Genomic DNA, 26,651 nt, shown 5'->3' with positions numbered 1-26,651 from the left:
TCTGTGAGGTGTTTACCAGTAAATAGAAGGTGACCACTAATGAAGGAGAGATGTTGGTAAATGGACATAGAATAACGAAAATAGATACCTCAAGGTGTACAGCGAAGAAGGCCAATGCTCAGACTTTTGGCTAGCATGCTGATAGCTTGATGACTGATAAGACTGGACCCTGACATTTTGGTTCCCAGACACGAAGAAGCCTTTCTTAGCTGGCAAGTTCTCGACAATTTTCCGCTTCCTTCTCTGCAACAGAGCAGCTTTACCCAGCAAGGATGGGGAGGGTGCCAATGTGTTCCTACTGAGAGAGGGGAGCAAGAGCTGAGAAAAAATGTCAGCAATGTGTTTCTGAAAGAAAGATTAACTAGGTCAACAACCAAAATCTGGCCTGTTGGATTAATAAAACATCTATTTAGTAGGTCCGAAAGAATTTGCATTTTCTTTCCAGCATAAAAACAGTGTATTCCCCATGCTCTGGTGATTAATTCTATCCTTACCCAGGAGAAATAAAAAATGAAGCATGGAAAAGATGTCATTAATGTCCATACCTTTATGCCCTAAAACAAAACAAAACAAATCAAAACAAAAAACAACAACAACACTACAACACATTATCATCATCCAAACAATCCAGAGAAAAGCTGTATACCCTCTATGTAATGTAGGTTTGAAGTATTGTGTTGCACAGGCACACTGTACAGGTACCAAGCACAGTTGTGTTCTGGAAATGTCTGTCAAACTGGCATGGCAGGGCTCTGTGCACTGTGACTACCTAATTGGTAGTTAAAATTTGTGCCATTTTCTGAACAGAAAAAATCATTTTTACCCATGCTTTAAACTGCCAAATTATAGTCTTTCCTTTCTACACATCATTCCCAGTAATAAAGGTTCTGTATGCCAAATTGTAACTCTGTTTACCTCCATGCAATTTCAATTAGCGATTGGAAAAATTCTGACCCAGGGCTGACTGAGCCCAGTAATTCGTAGTCAATGGGGGTCTACAAAAGTAAATGAAGGTACAATATTCTCTACTGGCTTTCCTTTAGTGGTGATGGTAGGTGAGATGGAAAGAGCTCAGCTGGATGTCCTAGAGCCCAAGGGAAGTGTGCAAACTGGTTTTAAATTAAATGTTTTCTCTGTAAACTGAATAAATGGAACAGGAAGAACATACACTCACAAGAGGGCTCTGTTTCTACAGAGCTCCTCCTGGAGTTGATCAAAGTCCTTTAAAGCCAGTTTGGAAATAATATGCAGTGACTGCGTGCCAAATCGCCTTAAGACTAAGGGGTAGTCTTAAGCCAGTAAAGCAGTCGGTCCCATAGATGGATCTAACCAGGTCTGTTCTTATCAATATAGCCAATCTCTGTAGAAGAAATTATGAACATTAAAGTAGAGTGATATCAAATAAGTTCACGTATTCACATGTACATTCTCCATAGAAACACTACTTGCACATCATGCCCATAAGATTTCCATTTGTAGATGAGGGTTAACTAGCCAACTGATTTTTGAGGAATCTTCAAGGCTTTAAAAATCCAACTTATTTGCCAAGTTAGCTGTAAACACTGCATTACAGATGGAACAGAATTTCATTCCAGAGCGCTAGAGCTGACATACAGCTGTCCAGTGCCTCCTCCAGAACAAGTATGGTCAAAGTCAGGTGATACTTTCTAATTAGAAGATCTGCCTGCTTTTATCAACCACAGTGATGAAGATGACCTTCCACCAGCACTGGCGGCAGCAGCAGCGGCATCAACCTCTGTGTCTTCAGCATCTCCCGGGTCGCAGAAAACTTGTACACCACAGACATCAGAAGGACAAACACAGGTTTCACCTGGTGGCAAGGTAATATGCAAAGAGGTGATCTTATGACAGCTGGGAGAGTATTCGGGAAGAGTCGGAGGGAGTAGCAAGTAATGTTTTCCTTACATGAAATAATTCCATATTTCAGAGTAGGTTTTAATCCAGAGTTGTCACAATATGTTTAACCTTTTTTGTAAGTGCAGCAGCCAGGAAATATTCAGAGCCCACTACAAGACTCAACAAAAATCAGTAATAGGTTTTCATCAACTTTGGGGGGCAATAGACCAGCATTAAATTAATTTTTACCTTGATTTCAAAGGTGCGCGGCTTTGTTGTCCATCTCTCCTGAGTAGCCATATTTAACATTGCATGAAATTTGAAATCTATTTGACAATCTATGCTTTAAGAAATAAAACCAAAAACCACAACAAAGAAAAAAAAAAACAACTAGAATTAAGGAAACTAAATGTTTTCTTCAAAATTGTGTTTCTCCTTTGCTTTTTAGAGTTCCACAGATGCTGGGAGTACTTTTGCTTTGGAGCCAGGTGACCTTCTGATGGATTTCACAGAGGCCACACCTATGGTAAATAATTTCAGTTTGCAACCAGAAAAGTGTAAAAGTTTTCAATAATTTCCGTGCAGCTGAAATGAATGGATTACTATGCAGTGGGTTGGATGGTGCACAGGAATAAAATAAATTTCCTTGATATGCAATAATCCTGAGCACCTGTCAAACTCTGCATCATAGAAAATCTATTCACATCAACAATTATGGCTGAGGTTTTGAATGTGATTTTTTTATTGTTGGATGACTTTTCATTTCTCTTCTACCTGGATAACCTTACACTTTGCTCCACTGCTTTCACCAGCCTCTTTTGTCCTCTTACCGTAGATTCATGATGTGCTCATAGATTTGCTTTTGGGAGTTGTCTGGAAAGTCCCTTCTCAACACAGGTTTCGTTCAGACCTTATCCAACAGCCAACCCAAAGACATGTACTTGCACTTTCATGTTTCATTAGCACAGTGTTTTGCTTCAGATTAAAGCAAAATAGTCTGTAACACTGATGATTAACTTCTTTTTTTAAAAGTATGTGTTTTGTGGTTTTACTTAAAAGCAGAAGAGAGATGCTGTCCCACTGAAATCAAAATGCTATTTGATTTCAGTGATCTCAGGCTTTCTCCTCAGATTTTCAGCAGATTACGTGAAGGATCACAGTATGATCCTTAACTTTCTCCAAGTCATCCTGCATTGCAAATAGCTCTAATGCCAGATAGCTCTGCTGTCAAAAGCTGTTTTTGCTGTCTTCTAGAAACTGCATTTAAAGCGCATAAACATAACAGAGTCATAACAGCATTCTTGGCATAAATATTTCTGTATTGAAGTACCTGTTCTGGACATTGCTTTCAATACGTGGTTATGTCCTAGTTTACAGTATCAGGAAGGTGTTGTGGGGATGTGCCTTTTATTTCAGAAAAATTATGGTACGAGTTTGTAGGTAATGGTTTCTGTCCTGTTACTGCTGGATGAGCAATATGTCTTCCCCTGCAAGTCTGGCAAAGTGAAGAAGTATACCTCCTAGGTTCCTCCCTGCTTGCAGAACAGGTGGGGATATTCAGTGGTGGCTTTTGGGCTTTGGAGGCATGTGGCCATCTCTGCAGAGCCTAGGAGCCTCACCTTTTCTGTGAGCTCCATTTCTGTGGATGCCTAGCCTTCAGATCTCTGATGTTAATTGCAGTGCTAGACCATGCTTATTAGCAATTCTCCTCGTATTCTTGGCATGCTCCCAGCGAGTCCTGCATTAGTGGTGGGTTATGGTAGGGGCACCAGGTGTACTATGTCTAGAGACCTGCTGCTGTGGGTGGAAAGGCAGGTTTGGTGCAGGGGACTGGGCAGAAGCTAGGAAACTTCTGAGTTTGCCACTGGCATGCTGCATTTTGGGAAAACACTGTCCCTAGAGGGATGGAGAGATCTGCAAGGCTCTTCTCTCTTATGCAGTTTTAAGCCTGTGGGGTTGTTTCTTCACAAAGTCCATAAGGGCACTTGATGTGTACTTCAGGGGTTCATTAAGCAGGTTTTGTGTTCTTCACCTGCCATCATAGTCCTATCACCACCCACCCTGTTCCTGCTGACCCATGTGTTATCTCTGCCCTTCAGCCTGGCACAGCTGAACAGTCCTTGCACCCCAATACTTTCATAACACAGATGTTGGATCTCTTAACTGCAGCAATTTAAATTGAAGGGGCCTTCTATCCACCTTCTGTCCCCTGGGGATCCTCGGGTGAGAGAGCTGTTCCAGCACTAGCAATTGCATTGAGACTACCATGCTTACTGCTCCTACATCTACCATGTATTGCACCCGAACATCCCACTCCAAAACGAGGAGTGTCTACTGAAAAAGGGAAGGTTTACCTGGGACCTTCTTGACGTGCTGGATCATGAAACCATCCCATTCCAGAAAGTGGTAGACAGGGAGGTATTCAAGTTGAACCACCTTCCCCTGAACGTTTCTGGGAGAAGAGAAATTAAAAAGGAACAAAGGAAAGAGAGAAAGATGCAGGGTTCAACATTCTGCAGTCTTTGCCAGTAGTTTAGGCTGGTAAGACACAGGCAGATTGAAACAGATAGGTTACATTGTGCTTGTCAGTATTAATAACATGGTTGTGGCTAAACTGTAAGTAATTCTCCTTTGGAGTTTATGAATATATTTCTTATTCTAAAAAACATTATACCATAGTTTATTTTAATAATCTGAATATTTGGAAATGAGTCATGGAGACTTTCGCAGCTGACCTGCCCTAGACAACATAGGCTTGAGTTTTGTTTCCATTTAATAGAAGACAACATCACATGATTTTCCTTTTCCAGACAAGGAAATTGGCTTTTTTTTTTTCGCTAAAAACTTTACCCAGTCATCATTTCCCTTTCCTACCCCACCATCCACTGACATAATATATCATACCGTATGTTCATAAACTAACCTTCCATGGCTTTCTTGGTTTTAATATTTCGGAGAGCATGTACTGCACACCATCAATCAGCCCTTTTTGTTTTGTTTAATGTCTGTAAAGGTCAGCTTGTTCTCTAAAGGGTAGTTATTGTTTACAGACCTTTCCCTGCAGTTTCGCTGGCTACAGGTTGCTGTCAATTGAGGTTTGAATGAAAAGTTTACTCGTAAGGGAGTGAGGTTCCAAACAAAAGCAAGCTAAATACATAAATACATAGCTTTGAGCCACTTTGAATATTTATTAATTCTGTTGTGGCAACGTGTGCTGTCATTTGAGTGTCAAGATCACATACTGCTTAGCTTCATGTTAACTGGCAATTCAGTGGTAGTGTGCTGGGTTTGCACACCGTGGTCTGGCAGTTGGTTTGTTACTTGTTAATTATACCCTTATTTGTTTCCTTTCCAGTGACATGCACGTTATCTGAAGGGGTCATTCATGCTGCCTCATTTGCCTGAGGTGTTAGGGTTGGAAGTTCAGGTTCCTATATAGGCAGAGTTTCCCGCTGAGGGGCATTCAGGCAGCTGACTTCTCTTTGTTGCCTGGAATAAGGCACCTAAATTGCACACCTAAAATCCAACTTTATTTTGGTCCTGATATATGCTGCCAAACTTCCCACGATGACTGCAGAGCTGTTAATTTGAAGCAGTTTCAGACATCCTCCCTTCTCTTCTGTAACATCACTAGCAGAGAGTGATTAATAGTCACTGACTCAGCTGCGTGATCTTTGTTGTTCAGTGTTTGATCATTGATGCTTCTTGATGGCCTTGGGTTTTATCCATGTTTTGCTGCTGTTGCCCATACAGTGGAAGCTTTAAAACATGCTAAGGGTTAGAGTTAGAAGTGGAGCTTACAAAATCAAATTAACTTATAAAAATGGAAAGATTAGTGAATAGATTGAATTAATAGTATTCATCCAGGCTACCATGCAGGGATCAGAGCAGGCAAATTCGTCTATTCTGTCAGCCTGGAGGAATTACTGTGATGTATACGAGAACCAGCTGAGCGCTAATGGTCACTTAGTCATCAATACTTAGACTGCCAATAACAGCAGGGTAATGGCGAGGCAGAAAATCATTTTGCAGGAGAACTAATGCATATTTAGTAATGCAGATTGCCTAGAAGTGAAAGGTATCCTTCTGTGCTTTGCACTCTTCAAACCATGTGGCTTATGCATGCTTCTGCTCAATTTTCAAGTAAATCCTATAGTTAATTGATTACAATGCATTACATGCTGTCCTTAAAATCATTATAGCACGTGCAGAAGAAAATCCCTGTCTTTCTGTACCACTTCATTGTGACTTTTAGCACTGTGCCTGGCTTGTATGTTTTCAAGGTTTAATGCCTGCTGCATTCTGCGTTTCAGAAAGGAACTGGATTTTTTTTTTTAATATGTTATACATGAAAAATTACAGTATCATATTAGAAGCATCCTTACTCTGTTTTTTTAAAACTGGTCTTAGCATTGTGGTAGTCTCTGCCTACTTAGCATTGTAGTAGGCTCTGCCATCAGACTGCATCTCTCTCATGTTTCTAGCTTTTATGGAACTGGAAATCAGAGCTTAAGCTTGTAGCTGTTCTGTTCCAGCTTACAGCCAGCATGATCTGTGACATGGGTATGAATGCAGAGCTTTCTTGTTTGATTACAGAAAGCTCAGTCCCAAGACCCTGAATGAATGTGGCAGCTGCTACACGGTGCTGACAAGTACCTTCCCAACCAAGACAGAAAGGCAATGTGTGAAAACTTCTGTTTGACCTAATGGAATAGGACAAAATAAATAGGAATGAACAGTCCTATATAAAATGTACTTATTTCTAAACTTTGGTTATGGTTTATAATACAAGGTGGATGGGTTAGGACTTAACCATGATCACATCTCAAAAGGTATCAGAGAGCATTGATTTACAACTAGCGGTATACTTGCAAACTCTTATGTTCTTATTTCATGGTGTATCCATCGGAGAAATTTCTAGAGCATCACCTGCCATCTATTGGTGGAGAAGAGTAAGCAGACAATTATTTGCTTTTTCAAAACTTGAGATAGAGCGTTTAGGAGGTACAAATTATTGGCATGATAGTTTAAAAATGAAAAATAATGGCCATCAGTGTAAACCTAGATGTTTTTACTTAAGGTGAGTTGAAAACAAATAGTTTATTTCAGTAGTGGCATTACTGGTGTAAGCACCAGTTCATTGAAAGTGATCACACTAAGTTTGAAAGAATACAGAATTTGATGCATTAGCACTTACATTTTTGGAAATAAAATGAAGCAACCAGGTCAAAAGGCAGTCATTTCTAGGTAAGATTGTGAGAAGTATTAGTAACTTGATGGGGGCAGTATAACATCCTTGCAAATTCTCAGCAGTTAGTTATAGTGAGTAAATGGCAGCAAGTAGAGGAGGATAAGTAAATAATATAATTTCACTCCTCATTAACATTTATTATATTGATAAAGAAGAGTTGACTGGATTTTTAGTTGCTAAGTTTTTATGACATTTTTGCAAGGTTGCAATAAGCCAAAGAACAATGGAATGTGAAATGAGTTCAGTATTTCTTGCCTTCATTTTCAGTAACTTTTCACCTCATATGCAAAGCAATATTTCAATGGAAGGCAGGTAAACACATCAAACTTTTAAATAGCTCCACAATCAGTCCTTTTAGCATTGATTTCTAAAGAAAAGTGTCTATAATGCAATATTTTATAAGAGCATTATCTAGCATGTAACTACTACAAGTGGCTGAAAATATAGATCAAGTATCTCTCCATCCCCAGGGGTCTGTAAAACTTCTTAGTCAGAGACAAATTTATAAATGCTTTACTTACTGTGAACTACATACTGAAGATAAAATAGGTCTTCTCAAAACTTAGGTAGGCTGTGTGATATATTTCAAAATCAGAAGCTTTCTACTTTTATATCTTCATTTAAAAAGAAAAAAAAAAGATTCATTACAAGATTAATTGGAAGCAATAAATATGACTGGAGTCAAAGTAGTGAGTTCAAAAATGCTATTTTCTGAGCCAGACTCTTCAATTACAGTATTTGCACATTCAGATAGGGTAGCTTACATGCAATAGCCAATTATTAGCAAAACAATGTGCACAAAGGAGTGGTTTGTCTGTTAAATGTACAGCTACATGTACACATAAGAACCCAAAGCAAGAAGCAACATGTTAAATGTACATTTATTCCCAGTTTCAAATTTGTGCATTTTAACTGCATATTAAATGAAGAAATAGTGAAGAGCAGCAATTGCTAAAGCAAACAATTTTTATACAAAAAGCTTGTAGCAACAGGCAATAAATCTAGTTCCATAGGAACCCAAGGAATACTTAAAATTGAAATACTGATATTGCAAAGAGCCTTTTTTCTGCTAAAGAAAGGGGCACTGCATGTTCAACCAGATAAGAACGCAATTCAAAGGGGTGCACTGTACTGCTCAGTCAAATTGAGTGTGAGACATTTGATGGGGGATTGCAGAGGGGAAGTACTCAGTGCTGCATGCAGTGCCAGGCTCCTGGGAGCACAGTGTCTGATTCAAGCAAATGCAAATTACCTGAGCATCATTTAGGTTATATAAAGCATGCTGATAACTAGAGAGGGGACTTAGCACATTTAGAAGCAATCACGGCACTTAAGCAGCCAAAATAATGGCTGAATGCATTTTGGACTGGATGTTTCCCTGATAACTGCTTCTGATAGTCTGCATGGATAGAGCACTATAAATAGGATTTGCAACTAATATGTATCTCTGCACGTAGTTTGAGCATGGAGCTTTACTGGTGGATGCCAGTCTCATAAGCGGTCTATTGAATTACTAGCTTGCAAGATAACCGAGAGTCTGGGAATGCAGTCAGACTCAGAGACTGCCTGCTGGATCTTAGTTTAACATTCTCTAAAAAATACAAAATGCTTTGACTGCTTCCCAACTGTTTGGGAATTTGTTCCCATTTGCCCATTACAGAAGGGCACACTGACTTAGTTGAGAAGCAGAACGAGAGATTGCTAAAAGATGAACTGTGAACATTTAGATTTACTTTTATTTTGCCCTTAGTTTAAGGAATGTAAATTCATTGGCTCGATGAATGTTTATTTTCCCTTTAGCCCCTTATGCTCAATGGAACAACTTGGTGCTCTCTGTAAACGTATGACAGATGATTCAACACTTCCCTATTTCTTTAACTAATTGAAAGTGAATTCTGCATAAAAATAAATACCCAGAAGGTGAAATCCACTGCTGACTATGCACCAGTGGACACTGTGATAAATTGGATAGGATGTGTACATGAGCAAGAAAAGGTACCAAAAAGAGGGGAAGGTGTTAAGTGGAAAAAGGTGCAGGCGTGTGATGCTGTGCTGTGCCTACTCTAATTCACTGCTTTTAAATACTGAATGACCCACTGGCTAACTTCTAATAAAACTTGAGATAAGGCAGATAAAGATGTGTTGTCAGAAGATAGTTTGGATCAAGATGGCAGGAGTTTTTTCCTGGAGAGGTGATAAAATCTGCCACATACAGTTATTTTTAGTCATTTCTGTACATTTTAAGTTGCTGTTATATCTGTCCTCTAGCATTCCATGTGCCTGTCCCATGCCTGTAGAAATCATAAAATGAACAAAGGCAGATGACCTCCAGAGTTCCCTTCCAACTTCAAACATTCCGTGATTCCGTGAAAACTTGAGCATCATAAAGGTTATTTTAGCTTCACAAGAAAAAAAAAAAAAGAAAAAAAAAAAGAAGAAAATGCTACCTGCAATCTCTTTCTCCTGCCTCCCCATGAAAAACGTGATCATTCCACCACAGTAGCAGCTTTCTTTATTGCTTGAAAGGAACGGCAGAATAAGTAAAGGGGATCAGATAAATGCAAGCAACCAGATTTTAAATTGGCTGACATCCACCTGCGGCTGCAAGCTGAGGAGGTACATCTTCAGCAAATCTCTTAGAGCCTGCATAATTTTGTAAATCGTGTTTGATAAGTTCAGTCATACTTTTGGTCATTATTTTTTTTATTTCAGCTTTTTGCTTTATTTTTCAAGAGAAAGTACTTCATATCCTTAGCAGCAGTTAGCAGGTGTAACGTCTGCCTAAGAAGAGCAAAAGTGAACAATTGACATTGCAGGGCTTTTCAGACATAGAGCATCAACTTTTGGATGTACAGCCTGAGTCCGCTTCTCCACTCTACAGTAATCCATGTAATAGAAAAATGTTCAGCCTCCATGCAAAAGCCTGCTTGAAATGAGGTATATCTCTTTATGCTTGCTCTCAATGAGACAAATATAGTTATGCAGCTATTATGTCTCAAAGTCTTTTGATAAAGACGTATTATCACCTTTCCTTTGGCCTGAGAAGTACATCATTCCTTTTGTCTCTGCGACTGCGAAGTTCGTAATCTCTCTTCTTCACTGTGATTAGTGACAATTGCATTTAGACTCCAGTGAGTAACTATTGTGTATTTGTTTTCTTTCGAACACACTAATGAATTGATATATGTGTAATTCTAATTCACATTTTTCCAGTGTGATAGCAAGTGTGATGCTAACTGCTTGGCTGTTCTGTGGAATTTCAATTGAATGCCTTCAAGCTCCAACTGAAAATGAAAACATCTGCTTTCTGAGCTGTTTTTTTGACTGTCTGATGGGTGACTCAACTTGTAAAAACAGCGAAAAGAGCAAGTAAACTTTCTTTTTATTTACCACTCAAATAATCGGAACTGATAGGAAATCTTTTTTTTTTTTTTTTTTTTCTTCTTTTGCTGTGGTTAAAGTAAAATCTAGTTGTCTACATTTTCTTTCCAAAGTCTGTATTTTGGAAAACATCCTCAATCAAACATCAGAGAGTGGTTTGAAGGGTAGAGTGAAATATCAGGCCACTTAGAAATGCTTTCATTTTAGCAGTTTTGAAGTGTTTCAGTTTCTAGTAATGTTCCTTAATTAATTTAAATGAACTTGTGTTTCCAAACGAAACATCATTTCTAAATTAGGCACTAATACCTACTCTACCTACTCTTACAAAATACTGAGATAAAACCTTTTTTAGTTATTATTTTTTAAGTATAGAAAAATTTGAATCAGCACTGATTCTTTTGTTACAAATTCAGTTTGAATGAATGGTCATTTTCTGATGAGAATTCCTAAGCAGCTCCAATAGCAGCCTCTTCTGAGGAGCAATCAGCAGGACCTAAGTGATCAACGACTTTCTCTCATCTATTGATCTGTCCTCTGCTTTTTACTGTTATTTACCACAGTGGGGAAGTCTCCTACTGAGACATATTGTCTATTTAATTTGTTGTAGACTGTCTACCAGTAAACAACTATGAAACAGAGACCCAGTCATTGACTTGTGAGATTTTCATCAGGGCAGATCTTTTGCTTTGCCTTTGTACAGAGCCTAGTACTACAGTCTCATAACTCAGAGGAATGACAATAACAGAAATAAATGGGAAGTGGAACTGATAAATGTGAGTTTGCCTAAATCTCAGAATGTTTCTGGTGATTGCACAGTTTCTGTGCGTCATCCCAAGTATTGTGGATCATAGCAGAAAATTGTCATTTAATTGTGGAAGAAAGAAAACAAGAGTTGCTTAAATCCAGATAGTCAACTATCATGGTAACTGGATTGAAATCCACTGAACTCAGAAAGGGTCCTCTTCTGTTCATTACCACTTGTATCACACTGAAAAACAAAATGCTAAACTGTTTTGGACTGAGGAAGAAAATTTCTACACAGATAGATGTCCTCTACCTCATAGCAGTTTAAGCGTGCTGACTAGAAAGCAGTACTAGCATGCTCTTTAGAGTTATTCCCTGGAACTTGGCCACAGAACCATCACTATGGAAGAACTGTGTATTTATGGCTTGTTTTATGGCAGGACATTCATCTCATGTTCAGCAACCCAAGACCAACCTCCCACCCCTCTTGGAGGGACAGCCAGCGAGGTCAGGAAAGGAGGTCTACAAAACATGTTTAACAAGTTCATGTCATTTGTTGTTCCTCTGCCAAAGAATTGGCTAGAGTCTTGAAGTGCTCTGATGCACTGGAACATCACCTGGCCACTTTTGGCAAACTGCTGTGTGTTGCCAAGATGGCATAAAATGAAGAAGGTGCCTGTGCTATCTGGCACTGACACCAAGGCACGTGCACGTGCTCTGCTGGGAACCCTGTTGGCAATGCTGAATTTGGGAATTCATGTGCCAAGTACAGTGGGCTTCTGACCACCTGAATTTGTGTACAATTTGGCACTCATCTTGTGCTGCATCTGAATCAAGCAAACTGTCAAGACCAATAACCGTGAAGCTCAGGAGCTCACATCCAGCTCTAGAGCCCATGTGTTTGCGTCAGTGGCTGAGCTGCCAGACTTCAAACAAAGCTCGGTCTCTTCAAAGTGTCTGTGATCAGCAAAGCCACACGTTTGTGTGTGCCTCTAAAGCAGTTTTGCCCTTCAGATCCCTCCTGTCTTGTTGCTATGGTTTTGAAAAAAAAAAAAAAAAAGGATTGGGGAAACTGTGCTTTCACCCTCACCAAGAGCATAGGCACTTAGGCAATGCAGGTTAAGGCTTTCCTTCCCATCTACAGTATGGCTGAATTGGGCATATTCCTGCACCACGAACAGCTAGTTCCCAAATTCATGGACATCACACTCCTAAAGCAAGAAAAAAAAAAGTTAATAAATAAATAAATAAAAACAACCTCCCCAAGAAAACAGAATATCCCAGGTCTTAGACTTCTGCTATCCCAAGGCTCTTGGGGAGAAGGTCAGAAAGGTAACCATAAGCACCCTCATTACTCCCCTGTTATGGGGTTGACAGGACCAGCCTCTCCTCCTCTTACAATTTAGAAAGGTTTCAAGGTTTTCCTGAATCAAATGAGTTAACCACAATTCTCCCAGGGACCGTAACATCAGCAGAGGTTGCTAGACCTCTGTGTGCTTTGGCCCCCATCACAATGTGATGCTGGGAAAGGGCCTTGGAGGCAGCAGTGCTGGAAATGCACCTCGCAGGAAACCCCCAGCTCCCCATTTGGCTCACCTGCAAGCTCCTGCTGGGACGGGCAGGAATCCCTGCCTGGGGACCAGGATCTGCTTGTGACACTTATTCACAGTGTGTTTCTTCCCCTGAGTTAGTGCCACAAACAGACCTCCAGGGACGGAACTGTCATCATTTGGCCTCTCTCCTATTTCCTTCTTCCTTTCCTGTCCGCTGCAGCATTATAATCTTCTTCAGTCGCTTTCAAAGAGATGTCTTTAATAATGGATCCCCTGCATTCTCAGCCCAACAAACAACTTGCAGGGAAGCAGAGCTCCACTCAGACGGTACAGCAGCCTTCTGGCGTTCAAACTGCCATCATTCCTGGCCCAAACAGAAGAGCTCTGTACTTTTCCACTCAGTCCGAAGGATAAATTTCTGCTGTAATTAAGGATGGGTGAGAGTGAGCTCTGTGGTAATAGCCCTAATCGATTGGGATTATCCCTTGGCTGGGACTAATCTATTTAGCTATGGAAGAAGCCTGAGCACAGTGTCTGGGACTGGAAGACTGGATTTTAAGGCAGCATCCCAATCTGCTTTTGAAAAGATGGAAATAAACTGAGAAAAAGAGCAACACATTCACTTTGGTGCTGGATTGGTTTAATAAAAAACTCAACAGGCACAGAGGCATCCGATGTGTTTTGTGGCATTGAATTCACGAAGTATAACAATGCAAATGTTTGAATTCATAAATGTATATGCTTAATGAGCTGTTGTGTTTGAACGCTTGCCCCAAGATTTTACTTGCAGACAAGGCAGGACCTGTTCTTTATTTCAGTGCTCAGTGGCTGTCAATATGAATGATTCAGTAGCCAAGGGCATGAAGTTACAAATAAATAGGTTTTTATATGTAACATATATCACAAAAGATTTACTAGATATGGGATTGGATTTGTTCATGCACTGATCTTAAACCACATAAAACATTGTTATTAATAGACTTTTAGCTTCTAATCAAGTTGAGCTCAGTGTTAGGACCAAATAGTTTTGTATCTGCGACATTTAAAGAAGCAGCGCTCATGTGGAAAGGGTGGCATACTACGATGGTGATGGCTTATTTCCAAATAGAGACACAATTTAGAGCAGACTTTTAGAGCGGTGAGACTGGCAAACAGCAGCACAGTGCAGGAGTCAGCATCTCTGTGTATCTGAGTAGATCCTAATCCACAAGGGGGGTCACCAAAGTTTCTAGGCACATGCACAGATTAATACTGTGGTAGTCACTGGGACAGATCACATGCTGAAGCTGAAAATAAGCACAATTGTCCTCCTGGATGGATATATTAAAAAGTGGTCCAGCTCATCATTCTAACACTTGTTCCGTAGCTCCACTGACTTTAATCTACCTATGCTATTCTCTTCCTGTAGAATAATGAACTGTATAAACTCTTGGGGATTTTGGCAGAGCTCAATAGCCCATAAAAGTAGGACAGAAAATTAATACAAAATATTCCTTACTATCCTGACATTCAAGGAGACCATGATTGGTTGAGTTTCTGGACTCTTTAGGACTTTCAGCCAACTTTGCTCTTATACCAGTAGAGATTGTTCACAGTAGAAAGACAAACTATTTGTTTGTGTTGGACAGAAGTCAGGCAGTGCACTGTTTGCGTCAATCTGTCATAACTTTTCAACAGAGGAATGTGATCCTGAAGCTTTTGAGAACATGAATGTATGTTATGTGGTTATTAGTCAGCCTGTGTCGAAATGTACCTGGGTCTGAAGTCTCTGTATTAATAAGGCATGGTGAACAACAGTTATTGGATGTTGAGCTGTCAGTGTCTATCCCTAGAAATAATCAGGTGTGGCTAGTGGTGAGTTTTCATCTGGTACAAAATGCATGTATAGTCTTCCTGCAGGCAGTCAAATTGAGAAATATTTGGCTTACCTGGGGCACTGTCGTCTGGCAGTAATCACAGTACTCATTTCCTCCTCTTCATGTTATCCACCTTTAGTGACTTTCTTCTGTGACAAAAGTCTCCATCTGCAGAAGATGCCACTTGATTTTGTTAGCTGTGCACATGATCTAGGCACCTGGAGCATCGTTGGTTTCATTGGTAAAGACCAAGGGGCAAAAAAGGTAACTGCGTTAGCTGTCCAAGCAATGCAACTAACTTATTCTGCAGAGATGTTGGAGAAGAAAACCCACCACATCCAGCGAATGTACCTGCTGCTTTTTGTTTGTTTCATTTCTGTGTTTTAAACAAAGACCAAGCAAATGCTGCAGTCTTTAATATGCGTTTTAGCCAACACATCAAGACTGTGACATCATTTTGCCTCACCACATTTTCCTCAGGGGATGGTGACTAGGCTGACAGCCCATGCTGAGATTATGTTCTGCTAAAGCTTGTTCACCTTCACAGCAGCTGCAAAGGAGTACTGAAAATCCTGAGGACTGTGACAGCGTGGACACTGTCTTGCTTTCACCACATCTGAATTGTCCTTACTCTGTATTGTTTTGAAGAATTAAATGTGTTCTCCAAAACAGTCTCAAGGCAAAGCTATGTTGTAAAGCCAACCCAGGACATGCCTTCCCTTCTGATGTGCTGTAGAGCTGCTGTGCTGACAATAACATTATTTCTGCCCCCCACTCCAATACTTCTGAAATCACTGCGCTAGCAGCTCAGAATCGCAATCCTTAGAGCAACAATCGGCAGAGTTCTCTGTCTGTCAGGGCAGCATAAGAGGGATGCTAGCACCAACACAATTTGCAAATTAGTACGAAAGTTGGCACGAAGATTCAGGATTTTGTCTTCACTACTGTGTTTTTATGTAGACCTGCTTGTAAATATCATATGGCTTATACTGTAGCCACAAACTATTGTATGTTAAGTACCTGTGAAATGCTATAGCTACAGCAAGGCAAGGCTTCAGCAGAGGCTGAGCCATGTACATCTCTCCCATGAACTCCCTTGAGCATCCATTTGGGAGCCAGAGATCGCTGGAGCACAATTAAGGAGCCACGCAGCCACCTCCTGACAACACCTCCCTGGTAGGAAATGTTGCATAAGGTGACTCTAAGAGGAAGGAAAGCGTCTGAGGAAGAGGAAAATATTAGCAGTATCACATGAGGCCCAGTGAGGCATCAAGAACGTGGTGTCTGCTGCCTGGCACGTTCCAGGACAGGTGGATTCAGCCCCGAGCAAGGCTCAGAGAAGGGCTGGCATACTGCAACAAGCAGAGGAACAAAACGCTTGTCATCTGAGGGATACCCAAGCAAGCCTGGCTCAGACAGCGTGGGATGAGAGTGGCTTTCTAGGTGGCACTTTCTCAGTTTACCAAAAGGACTTATGTGGTGCCTGTGGGAAGGGGGACTCAATACTGCACTCCTGGTCCTGTGGAAACCCAGGCCAGCTGGTAGGTCAAATGAGTTAAACAGCTGGATTCACTTAGTTTGGTTTTTAGGTGTCCATGAACGTTGTTTGAAGCAGTTCCTTGAACTCCAGCCTCTGCCAGTTACTTGCAAGATGAGCAAGGGAGACCTGAAGACCAGGTGGAGCTGGGAGGGAGACATCTCCACAGAGGGAATAACAGTAGGCAGGGAGATTTATGAACACAGAGTGTTTTCCTGGATTGGCAGATCACAGAAACCCATCCTCTTCAGAAACCTCACATTTGGTGCCTTAGGGTGTTTTCAACGACACACTTCTGCAAAACTGCCCCTCTTTAATGTGTGTGAATTAAATCCATCTGCTGACACTGACACCTGGATATCAGTTCAACAAGCAGAAAGCATCCTGCGTTCCTTGAGAAGAAGGTGGTCTGGGATGCAGCGTGTATGGGATTCACACCAAGTTTGGTTCATCAGGGCATTTAGTTCACACAGCCTTTTCCAAGAGTGATTAGCCAATGGTATTGCTGGTTTACATCTCCATCCTGTCACAGGTTTATAGTTTAGTTTGGTTTTTGCCTTGTGCACCCAGGCAGCGACTATGCATGTCTACCTTCATGTCATGTTCGTTGCCACACACAAAAAGGGAATGAGCTGGGGTCAACATTACATGAGTGGTCATCAGAGCCAGGAACTACTTCCACTCAAAATGATTTGTTTGGCCATGAGGATATTGCATGGTGAAAAATACCAGAAAATATTTGTTTTCACATTTTCCACCTCATTATGGAAATTGCCACTGAAACGATATGACAGCAGAAATGGAGCTTTACTGAACAATTGCAGGGTTCAGAATCCTATCACTGTTTTTGGAAAGTGGGTCTAATAGATAACTCATGGTTTTTAAGTCATATCACTCATCAGGACTGGGAAATGCTAATGCAATTTACTCCAGGAGTTTCAGCTGCTGATTTTTTCTAGTTTGACAAGTAGAAATGAATCTCATCTCTGTGCTGTACAGATGTGATGGTATTTAACTTATAGCCTGCATTTTTAAATAAAGCACCACTGAATATTCCTCTGGCTGTATGTGTATACTGAGAGACGTGTTTATGGCACCATTTCAGGTGTTAGCAGCTCTGCTTCTGCTCCAAGGCACAGGAACTTAGTGAAGTGTTTGCCCTAAAGTTTGACTCGTGTCTGGCCAGCATACAAAGTGACGGTGCAACCCCACTGACAGCACACAGCTTCTCCAGCATATTGTAAGGCCTCTGGTCAAGGTGAATGGGATGGGGATGAAGCCAAGTGAAGTGAAGAACAACGTTTGCCTGTCAACAGCACAACAGGTTATCAGATCCTTGCAGAAGGAGAAGGTGTTGGGGCAGGGCAGTGGATACACTGGGTACTCTAAATGTAGAAGAACATACCCAAATTAAGCCCACTGTTCCCCAAAGTGTCATTTTTTTTTTTCTTTGTAACAGCAAGGACATTTATAATATTCCCCTCTGATAGAAATACCAGAAATAGCTCATTTTATTTCAATTAACACATTCCAACTACTAACTCATTTTCCACAACTCTCCTGCTGTTTTCATTTCAGGTGGGAATACTCTTTCTTTGTCCCTCCAAGTTCAGTTTGTTTTTATGAGAACATTTCATTTTTTTTTTCTTCTAACCCATTTAAAATATGTACAAGTGTTTTTACCGAGATTTTAAACTCTGCCCAGAAGAAGGTTTTTGCACAAATGAAAAGGAGAAAGTTCTTATTATGTTGTCCCTTTTCTTCCTCCACCCTCCTTCATTCTTCCCTTCAGTATAAATATCAAGGAAAATTAGTGCTGTTAATTCTTTCTGGTTGTGACAGATACCTCCAAAATATGTCAGCCCCACAGATGGCTGATAGTGCAACAAGAATTTTTGAGTACTAGCAGAAAATTATCCACAGATAATTTTTATGTAACTTTTCTCCTTCCTTCCTTCCTTCCTTCCTTCCTTCCTTCCTTCCTTCCTTCCTTCCTTCCTCCCTCCCTCCCTCCCTCCCTCCCTCCCTCCCTCCCTCCCTCTCTCCCTCCCTCCCTCCCTCCCTCCTTCCTTCCTTCCTTCCTTCCTTCCTTTTTTCTTTCCTCCTTTTTTCTTTCCTCCTTTCTTTCCTTCTTTCTTTCTTTAACAGCCAAGTGTTCTTTTAGGCTTAGTAAATTCTCAACTTGCCAAGCCAAATATTCTAGACCAGGAGACACTTGTACAAAATAGTTCTGCTATGGTAGTGCACCCTGACCTTTTAAGCTAGAGGCATTTGAGGTTGTGAAACAAGCCCTCAGCACACGAGATGCTGCTGGAATGCACAGCACAACTCTGCAGTGTGGACACTATTGCCACTCCATCTGCCAGCACGAGGATTTTTGTGCCCAGTTGTGTGCTTTAAAGCTGTTTTCTCTTGGTTTGTTTTATACCAAAGCAGACAGCATACTTCAGCAGCCCATCAGTTGACAATCCACTAGCAGCTACTGTGTTTTGCTAGTCTGAGCAGCTATGGTTCAGCTGCGTGAGACTGTCCTACACACGGAGCTGCCCACCTCCTCTTCCCTCTCCCTCGTCCCCTTGCATTTGCAGTCCCAGGTGAAGCCTCGAAGCTCCTGAAGGTCTCCAAGGATGGAGAAACTGCAGGTTTGTGGTAGATGGTGAAGATAGATCTGTTCTTCCATTCTCAGCCCTCAGGTGGCAACATTTCAGCCTTGGCCTCCCGTTCTGGTCAGGGAATAGTTTTGCTTTCTGAGCTACTCTGAATTTTGACACCATGCAATAAATTCATCTGCAAAGCAAGGGTCAGGAAGACACTCACACCCAGCACCACTGTCCTTGTGTGGTGGGGCAGGAACAGGCAGAGTTTTCTTCCTGCTCGCAGGTGCTGCTGGCTGCTGCTTGCCTCACAGCACTGCTGGCCAGGGTGGACATGCAGGCCAAGGAGGCCAAGGCATGTTCATGGGTGAAGTGGTCTTTGAGGTTTCCAAATGCAATTTTACATAAGTCAGTTGCCTAACTGGTGCTTTCCCTTACTGTCTCACTGTCCTACCTTAGCCTCAGTCTGAAAAGTATTTTTGAATATATGGATTTTTTTCTGCAATTACGTGGATTAGGATGTTGTACCTGTTTCTTCCTGAAAAGAACCAGGCTATGAACAGATAAGGACCTCTCACCGGTGCTGAGCAGATAGCAGTAAAGCTCTTATCAAGGCCCAGGCCAGGGCCAACCAGGCCCAGGCCAAGGCCCAGGCAAACCAACAAACTCCATTGTGCCATCTGAGCAGCACCGGCCTCTTCTCAGAAGGAAACAAGAAAAAGAAAGACTAAATCCTAAAGGCTGAGCAGGATGGTTTCTGTTTCTCACTCTTAAATTGAATACAAGTGTGCTTTGTTCCCCCCTCTGTTCCTTAATTTCTGTTTTCAGTTTCATTCAAATGCCGGAAATTGGTGGGTTTAGAGCCCACAGAGCCCTTCATTTGTTGGGATTGCCTTGTTCCTGAGATTAAATAAACACAGCTCCCCTAGAGAGGAACTCATGCTGATATGTAAGCCAGATTAACTGCTTTTTGCTGGGTTTTGATAGGCAGGCTGGCCTCAGCCACACGCACGGGTCACAGCGCTGATTTTGCAAGAGGGTGCTGTGCACCACTGCGTGCCTCGGCGTGCAGCCAGGGCCGGCTGGTGTCCTGAAATATCCCAAATCCCAGGGGGCCCAAAAATTGTTCTGCGTCGTTTTTCTTTTCTGTATTCAGTAACTGCACTTCATTTTGTTAACGAGCCCAATCTGCAAAATGAGAAAAAAGTTTGGCTGTAGTATATCAGACTCAAACTGCGTATGAGTAACCAGCTTCCCATCCCGGTGTTGCTTTGCCTTTGGTTAAAAGATGGGATTTACAATGGAGCATGCTTGTGTTTTTTACTGTTTGTACTTGCAAGGAGCTATTGCTTCAGTGTGATGAGTAGATTCAACCAGCAGTATAATATACATACACTTTGCTAACAGAAATGTACATCTATTAAAAAGTGTGAAACTTTCTTAAAGTGTTTGCATAGAAAATTATGATCTAAATGAATTTCTCCCTTGCACAGCTGTTTGTTTGCTTGCACCTGTGTGATTGACTTATAGCCACCTCTATTCTGTTAAAAAAGGTGTTTAGATGCTGAGCTATATTTTTGCCATCTATACTCCTCGTGTTTAAGAAGCCCAACAATTAATGCCATTACTAATGCCACGTGTTCACAGAAGCAGGCCTACGGATGGCTGTTAATTTCCCTTGGCATCCTTATAAGCCAAGTATGTTTCTGTTATTTTATTTGCAAAATAAACACTATATATTTACTTGATTATATTTGACGTCATAATTTCAGGTTTTGCTTTGGCTTACAAGGGCTTAGGGCATTCAGGGTAGCTTTCTTGATTATTCAACAGCAGTTACATAGCTGTAGTTAGCAAATTGTGCTTGAAAACATGCGTAACGAATGCACAGCAATTTCTATAATAAAGTGAAAAACGCACCTGTACACTGAAAAATGTGTTTTTCCAAATGGAAAGCATGAAGAGCTGTTCAAAACCTGCGTTTGATATTTTGTCCTCCCTTTGAAGGAATGAATAATGCCTGCATTCCAAAGAGGAAAATCATGAGAAGCATCACTTGCAATGGAGCAGGGCAGAGCCTGTTGCTGCTTTGAATATTTCTTTAATTTCCATTAACATTTGAAATAATTTTCAGGGCAGAAGTGACTTCCAGCAGGGCCTGGGGTAGTGACAATATGCTCTGGGCTGAGCCTTCTCCGTGCAGGGATGTGCTGGTCTCTAACCTGTTCACTGCAGGTCCTGTGATGAAAACCTCCTGGGTTCATCCTTAAGCACAGCCCAGCACTTGACACAGGCAGACAGCCAGATCCCAGCAGCTGCCTGAAACAAACAGTTGTCCATGCAGATCTTTTTTTTTGCATGGAGTTATCTTTCCATCCCATCTTATATGATTATTTGTCTTGGGCAACAACTGTGTAACTGAAAATGTGGAGGATTAAAATATGTAAAGCGTATATGTAAAGCATATGTAAAGCTCTTCAACTGAAGTTTCTGCACTGTAAAAAAAAAAGCTTCTGCACTTCACATTGCATATTTTTAAATGCAGTGCTCGCTGAAGGAAGCAGGTAATGATCCAGTGACTGTTTACAGAATTGGAAGGTATATTGTATGCAATCAGCTCAGAACCTGCACAACAGATTTAATTATGTGGTAAAAATCAGTCTATTAGGTTTTCATATTTATGCTTTGACTATTCATCATCAGGTTTCTGTATGCATTTTTGGAGGGGTCTTTTTTGGTCTGGTCCAAGGGCTGCTGAACTGCTCTAATTTGTTGGATATGTCACTATAGTTGCAATGCTTTGCTGCTTTTTTTTTTCTTTTCCATTTTTATGCTCTGAAAGTAACATCTTTTTCTTTATCTTTTTTAAAGATAAAGACATTCCCTGCTGATACATCTAATCCTTTTTTCGATCCTTTTACAACAGTACCACAGTTTTCTGTAAGTAGAATGTGCAACTAAAAAACTGTGTATTTAATGCACTTCCAAGTGACTTTTTTTAACAGTATCAGAAACTTACGTGTTAAGCAGTCCTCAAAAAAAAAAAAAAAATCCAAGCAGAATTTAGAGTGAAAATCGGTTAAATATTCCCATTATGCAAATAATTAACTTGCCTGCATTCAGACGTTGCTGCTTACTAGACAGAGGACTAAGAGTTAAAGGTCAAGGCTCGCTGCTAATGCAGTCAGACCCAAAATGCTGTTCAGTTCAGGACACTTGTGAAGCTCCATAGCATCTCTCCAATGGAGTGGGAATGACTCAGTCCTCTGTCTAGCGACTGCATGGCCTGCTGCCTGAAACTGCTCGCTGTGCCATCACAAAAAGGAGCCTGATTTTCATTGAATTTGCATCTGAATTTTAAGGAAGAATTATGGTTAGTGCGCTGATGACTACAATGATATCCTTGTATAAACGCCTGTGTTTACTTAATAATGTGAATCAAATATTGAACTTAATTCTTACTAAGCTTTCACAGAAGTTGGGATTTATTTTTTTTGGTAAGGTAAACTACATACGAACAGAAACAATTATTTGACCACTCAAAAATAAAGTCCAATGCAAGTCCTACTTTAAGGGTAGGAGGATTATGTAATAAGTGTGACAAAATGATCTACTCAGGCAATTCAGAGCATTCTGAAAGATTTTTGGAGGACTTGATGTAATGGAATATGTGATGTGGGACTCTAATTATAACCTTTCCTGTCCTTTCCAATGTGAGAATGGATTCTGGTCTGTAAGAAAAATTCCCAGCTTCTAATTGTAAACCACAACAACTGGCTTATAGTTTATTAGTTTGTTTGTTTTTGTTTACTTGTTTGTTTGTTTTAAATTACACTGACAGAATGAAGCATTTCAGCCTTTAACCTTAACTTTTACTGGTATCTCTGATCTATATCTAGCATGTGATCAGAGACAAGCAACTTCAATCTCTGTTGGGCCATGTGCAGTGACTGTCTGCACTTAATGATTTAAAGAGGCTTTTCTTTCACAATAAACCTGATCATGGGATTGGATGTGAATGCTGCTTTTCTCCACCTAGGTATTTGAAAGCCAGAGTTGGTCAGGCCCCCCAGGATAAGTCAGTGCTAGTGTTGAGCTTTTAATAAAGGTATCCAAAAATAAATGGGAATATGTCACAGCAACTTTTCACTAGGTTGTCCAAGTCCAGACAGTATGTCCGTTGTAAAATCCAAGCCAAAGTTACACTGTTTGTATCTTTCATCATAGTACTTTATGTACGCAAAAAGATTTGCCCAGAATAGCTTTCCTATTAAAGAGTAATGATTGTCAGGAAATTATTTTTCTCCCTATGATGATTATGATGAAAGCAAAATATAGGAGGGCAATATTAATTATTTTTTTTTCCATTGGAGGGCATAGAACTTTAAAATACAAACAGAAGCTATCCAGATATGTTTTCTCCACAGATATTTCCATCTTATAGAAAACGGTTATTTCATGGCAAATTCAAATGCTGAGATTTTTGTTATACTCTGAGAAAAAAAGAAGCAAAGTTCAAACTAAACTTTCAGAAATTCTCTTTTCTCCCTATAGAATCCCATTTTCCTGGGCAGGGGTGGCAGAATCTAAATCACAAACATTTCAAACACCATTACAATAAAAACCTAATCATGCAATGCCATGCATTGCTTTAAGTGAGTTATGTACAAATATCTTCGGTAAACCGGCTGGTAAACCAGCAACTACCTGGAGGACTGCATGAGGATGAGAGAGCAATTAGGAAGGTTAATTACGCTTTGGTCCTGTATTTCATGGTCCTCTGTCCCAGCCCAAGAAGATACGCTTCTCCTCAGCAGCGTTTCAGTCCACCCTGATGCATGGGCTCTTCCAGAGGCTTGGAGGTAGCCGAACCCCAGAGGGAGGCTGTAAGGAAAAGCTCTAGATCAGTGCTAGGTCTTGCAGCTAGCGAGATCTAACTCCAAGTGTCCTCCAGTCACACTCAGATGGCTACCAGCATTTGTGACTCTTTTTTTTTTTTCTTCTTCTTTCTTTTTTTCCCTTGCTCCCCCTTCACTTTTACTTATTTATTCATTTATTTTGCTTGGAGCAAAACATTGAAATGTTACTGAGGACAGGGCTTCTGTATGTGCAATGGTGTTGAGTTAAAAATAGAGAACTTGTTTTCCTGGAATGCTTAAAAAGAAGGTTCATGCCAGGAACCCCCCTGAGACTTCCACAGAGCAATGGTAGGCTTGATGACCATATTCCCAATGGGAATAAGTCACATAAACTTAACGTTAATGGAATTATTTCTGTTTAAACCAGCTAAATATTATTTTTTCAAGCATACTCTGTAAACAGTTATAAAAAGATGCTTTGGATATATACAATAAAACCATTATCTTGAGCAAACACACTTCAGGACTCAGGGCAAATCTTCAGCAACTGTAATTTGCCATAGTTCTGCTGATTTCAGTGAGGCTGGGAGAATTTACCTCAGCCTCACAGGGTGGTGTCTCATGCTCATGCCGTGAGTATCATCTGGCAACCCTCAGAGGATGGAATCCTGTGCGAGCAACACCAAACCCCATATCCCTGTAGCCCATAAGGCTCAGTTCTGAAAGCTGAATGACAGAGAAGTTTGAACAGGCTGTATTAGCCAGTATTTACACACAAAATTGACCAAGGTTGAAGAGGGAGGCTTTCTTAAGTAGGTTTTACGTTTTCCATTTTGATTAATTTTGTGGAATTAATGAAATTTCTATTGCTTCAGAGCTTGTCTTGGAGCATATCACATGCTTTTAGTTGAAACACGAGCAGGAACATGTTAAAAAATCAGAATAAGTGAGCAAACCTACCACAGCTATTCCTTCCTGGGCTCAGATAATTGTCCCAATGACTGAACTGGTTTGTTTGTTTAGATTAATGCTATGTGGCTTGCAGATTTTGAGAGCTAATTAAGAAAGAAAAGTTGCTATTCAAAGAGCTGTATCACTATCGTATGTTCCCTTACGATGGTGACTTTTCTTCCTCCCTGCCACAAAGTCTGAACAGGAGGAAGAGCTGCCACGACAAAAATTCAGCAGGTGCCAGCTGGTGCATACCCTAGTGGTCCCAATGCACTGACAAACTGCAGTTGCTCTGTACACTTCCCAGGTCAGGGCTACACATGCACTGTACGCACTAGCCACTGTGATTTAGCATGAGGAATGGTGCTTGCCAAAACACAAGGCAGGGCTAATTTATTTTTAGGGCTCATCCCCTCCCTCCCAGACACATAGGAGGGTCAGTCTTCACTGTAACCCTGTGGCACCCTGCCTCACCTGAAAGATCTGGCCATTTGTCTGTAACCAGCACTTCCAACCTTGGTTTAACGTTGCTCATCACTTGCTGCCAGAGAGCATTCCTCTTGAGGGACGGGGAATTTGAAACCCAGACTGCAAGTGGGTGCCACAAAACAGTGTAGTCAGAGGACCCACAAAGCAAATTGAACAGGACTTGTGAAGAACAGTCCAGAAAACCCTTCTCATCAGCATGCTGCTCTGTTTTTAGGGAAAACGCAATCATAAGCAGCATTCTCCAGACTGATTATGCCTTTCATCTGAATGCTGCCAGTCCCACACAGGGCGTTTCATCTCACAGAGCCATCAAGCTCATCCTCGGGCACAGTTGTCAGCGGGGCGGCCTGCTCCGCGCCCACAGAGGTTGCACTGGGCAGCTTTAGCTACAGACTTCCTCTTCTCTTTAGGGCTTACTGCTACTCACTGTTTGGCAATGAATTGGGTGGTGAAAGTAAGCAAGAGCAGTAGAAGCTAACCTACACCTTTTCCTTTCCGTGTCTGTATGCATTGTTTCTGTAGGCAGAATTTACGGACAGCAAATTGCAGTGCTGCGCGGTGCAGTCGTCGCCTAAGCTATCACCAGTAGCTCCATCGCCCGTCCTGAGATCTCTGGCAGAGACTATACCGACTCCAACGGTGCAGACAATATACACGTCACACAAACCAATTTCCCTGGCGGACAGGTACTGTGCAGTTCTTTCACAGCAATGCTATGATGCTCTGTACAGTGAGGGAGTCAGCCGGATTTCTCTTTTTCTGTCATAATTACAGTGGGGAAAATTCACCTTATTTCTAAAGTGCCCTTTCTCCTGATACCAAAAGATTTTGAGTTTTTGCTTGACACCTACTTCAGAATAAGTGGGCTTTGTAAAGAAATAGCTATACTTCCCATTTGCTCTGAGAAAAAAAATAATTAACTGCTGCAGCCGGCAGTGTACAATTTCTATGGCCAATGGCCTGTAGAGAAAGGGTTTTACAGATTTTCCTCAGGCAAGTCATTTACCATGAACCACAAAGGTTTTCCTTTAATAATCGCTGTTGCAATTTGTTTTTTGAAATTAAATGTCCATGGCGGAAAGCTAAGGTTGAGAAATACCTGCTCTTCTAAATGAAAAGCAGACACTGATTTTTTTTTTTTTTGGTTTTATGTTTGTTTGTTTTGTTTTGTTTTGTTTTGCAATGTCAGGCTACAGTGGTCTTTCTTATAGTTTTTCAGAGAAATAAAATGCCATCCCATCTTTCCACAAGCAGCTGTGTTCAGTTTCTCTTCTCCCATCCTACTGGTTTTGCATGTTGAATTCTTATTCCAGAGTTTAATCAAAGCTGAATTTCCCAAGCTGGTAATTTACTGAATACAAATTCAGGAGTGGATGTACTCAATACTTCTGGAGCACAAAAAGTCCTAAGCTTATGCTGAAGAGAAAAATCCTTCCTTGGCATTATAATACATTAGTCTTTTTCACTTTTGGATTTACAGTCAATTCCCACTTTCATTTGTTAGCTGTTTTGGCAGATGTTGGTTTAATTGCACTTGCACACTTGGTCAACATTGCTAACTCACCTAAAAATGTATCGT

At 40.9% G+C, this 26,651-nt stretch overlaps 1 protein-coding gene across 6 annotated transcripts in view; it reads left to right on the top strand.

The window, feature by feature from the left end:
- Positions 1-26,651, top strand: part of EPB41L4B (erythrocyte membrane protein band 4.1 like 4B) — a 174,467-nt gene that overhangs the window by 142,284 nt on the left and 5,532 nt on the right. For 4 of the 6 annotated variants that reach the window (XM_040548999.1, XM_040548998.1, XM_040548997.1 and 1 more), the window contains 4 exons: positions 1,704-1,842; positions 2,306-2,383; positions 21,645-21,713; positions 25,595-25,758. In XM_040548999.1, the coding sequence (XP_040404933.1) occupies positions 1,704-1,842; positions 2,306-2,383; positions 21,645-21,713; positions 25,595-25,758 (450 nt within the window). Of the gene's footprint in view, positions 1-1,703; positions 1,843-2,305; positions 2,384-21,644; positions 21,714-25,594; positions 25,759-26,651 lie in introns of those variants that run through there. The other 2 variants (XM_040548996.1, XR_005817370.1) reach the window with 2 other exon arrangements.

Source organism: Cygnus olor, chromosome 2 (genome assembly GCF_009769625.2).
Source record: "Cygnus olor isolate bCygOlo1 chromosome 2, bCygOlo1.pri.v2, whole genome shotgun sequence".
In the NCBI taxonomy this organism is placed as follows: Eukaryota; Metazoa; Chordata; class Aves; order Anseriformes; family Anatidae; genus Cygnus; species Cygnus olor.
The sequence above is the reverse complement of the archived record's forward strand: the minus strand, read 5'-3'. Positions and strand labels throughout refer to the sequence as shown.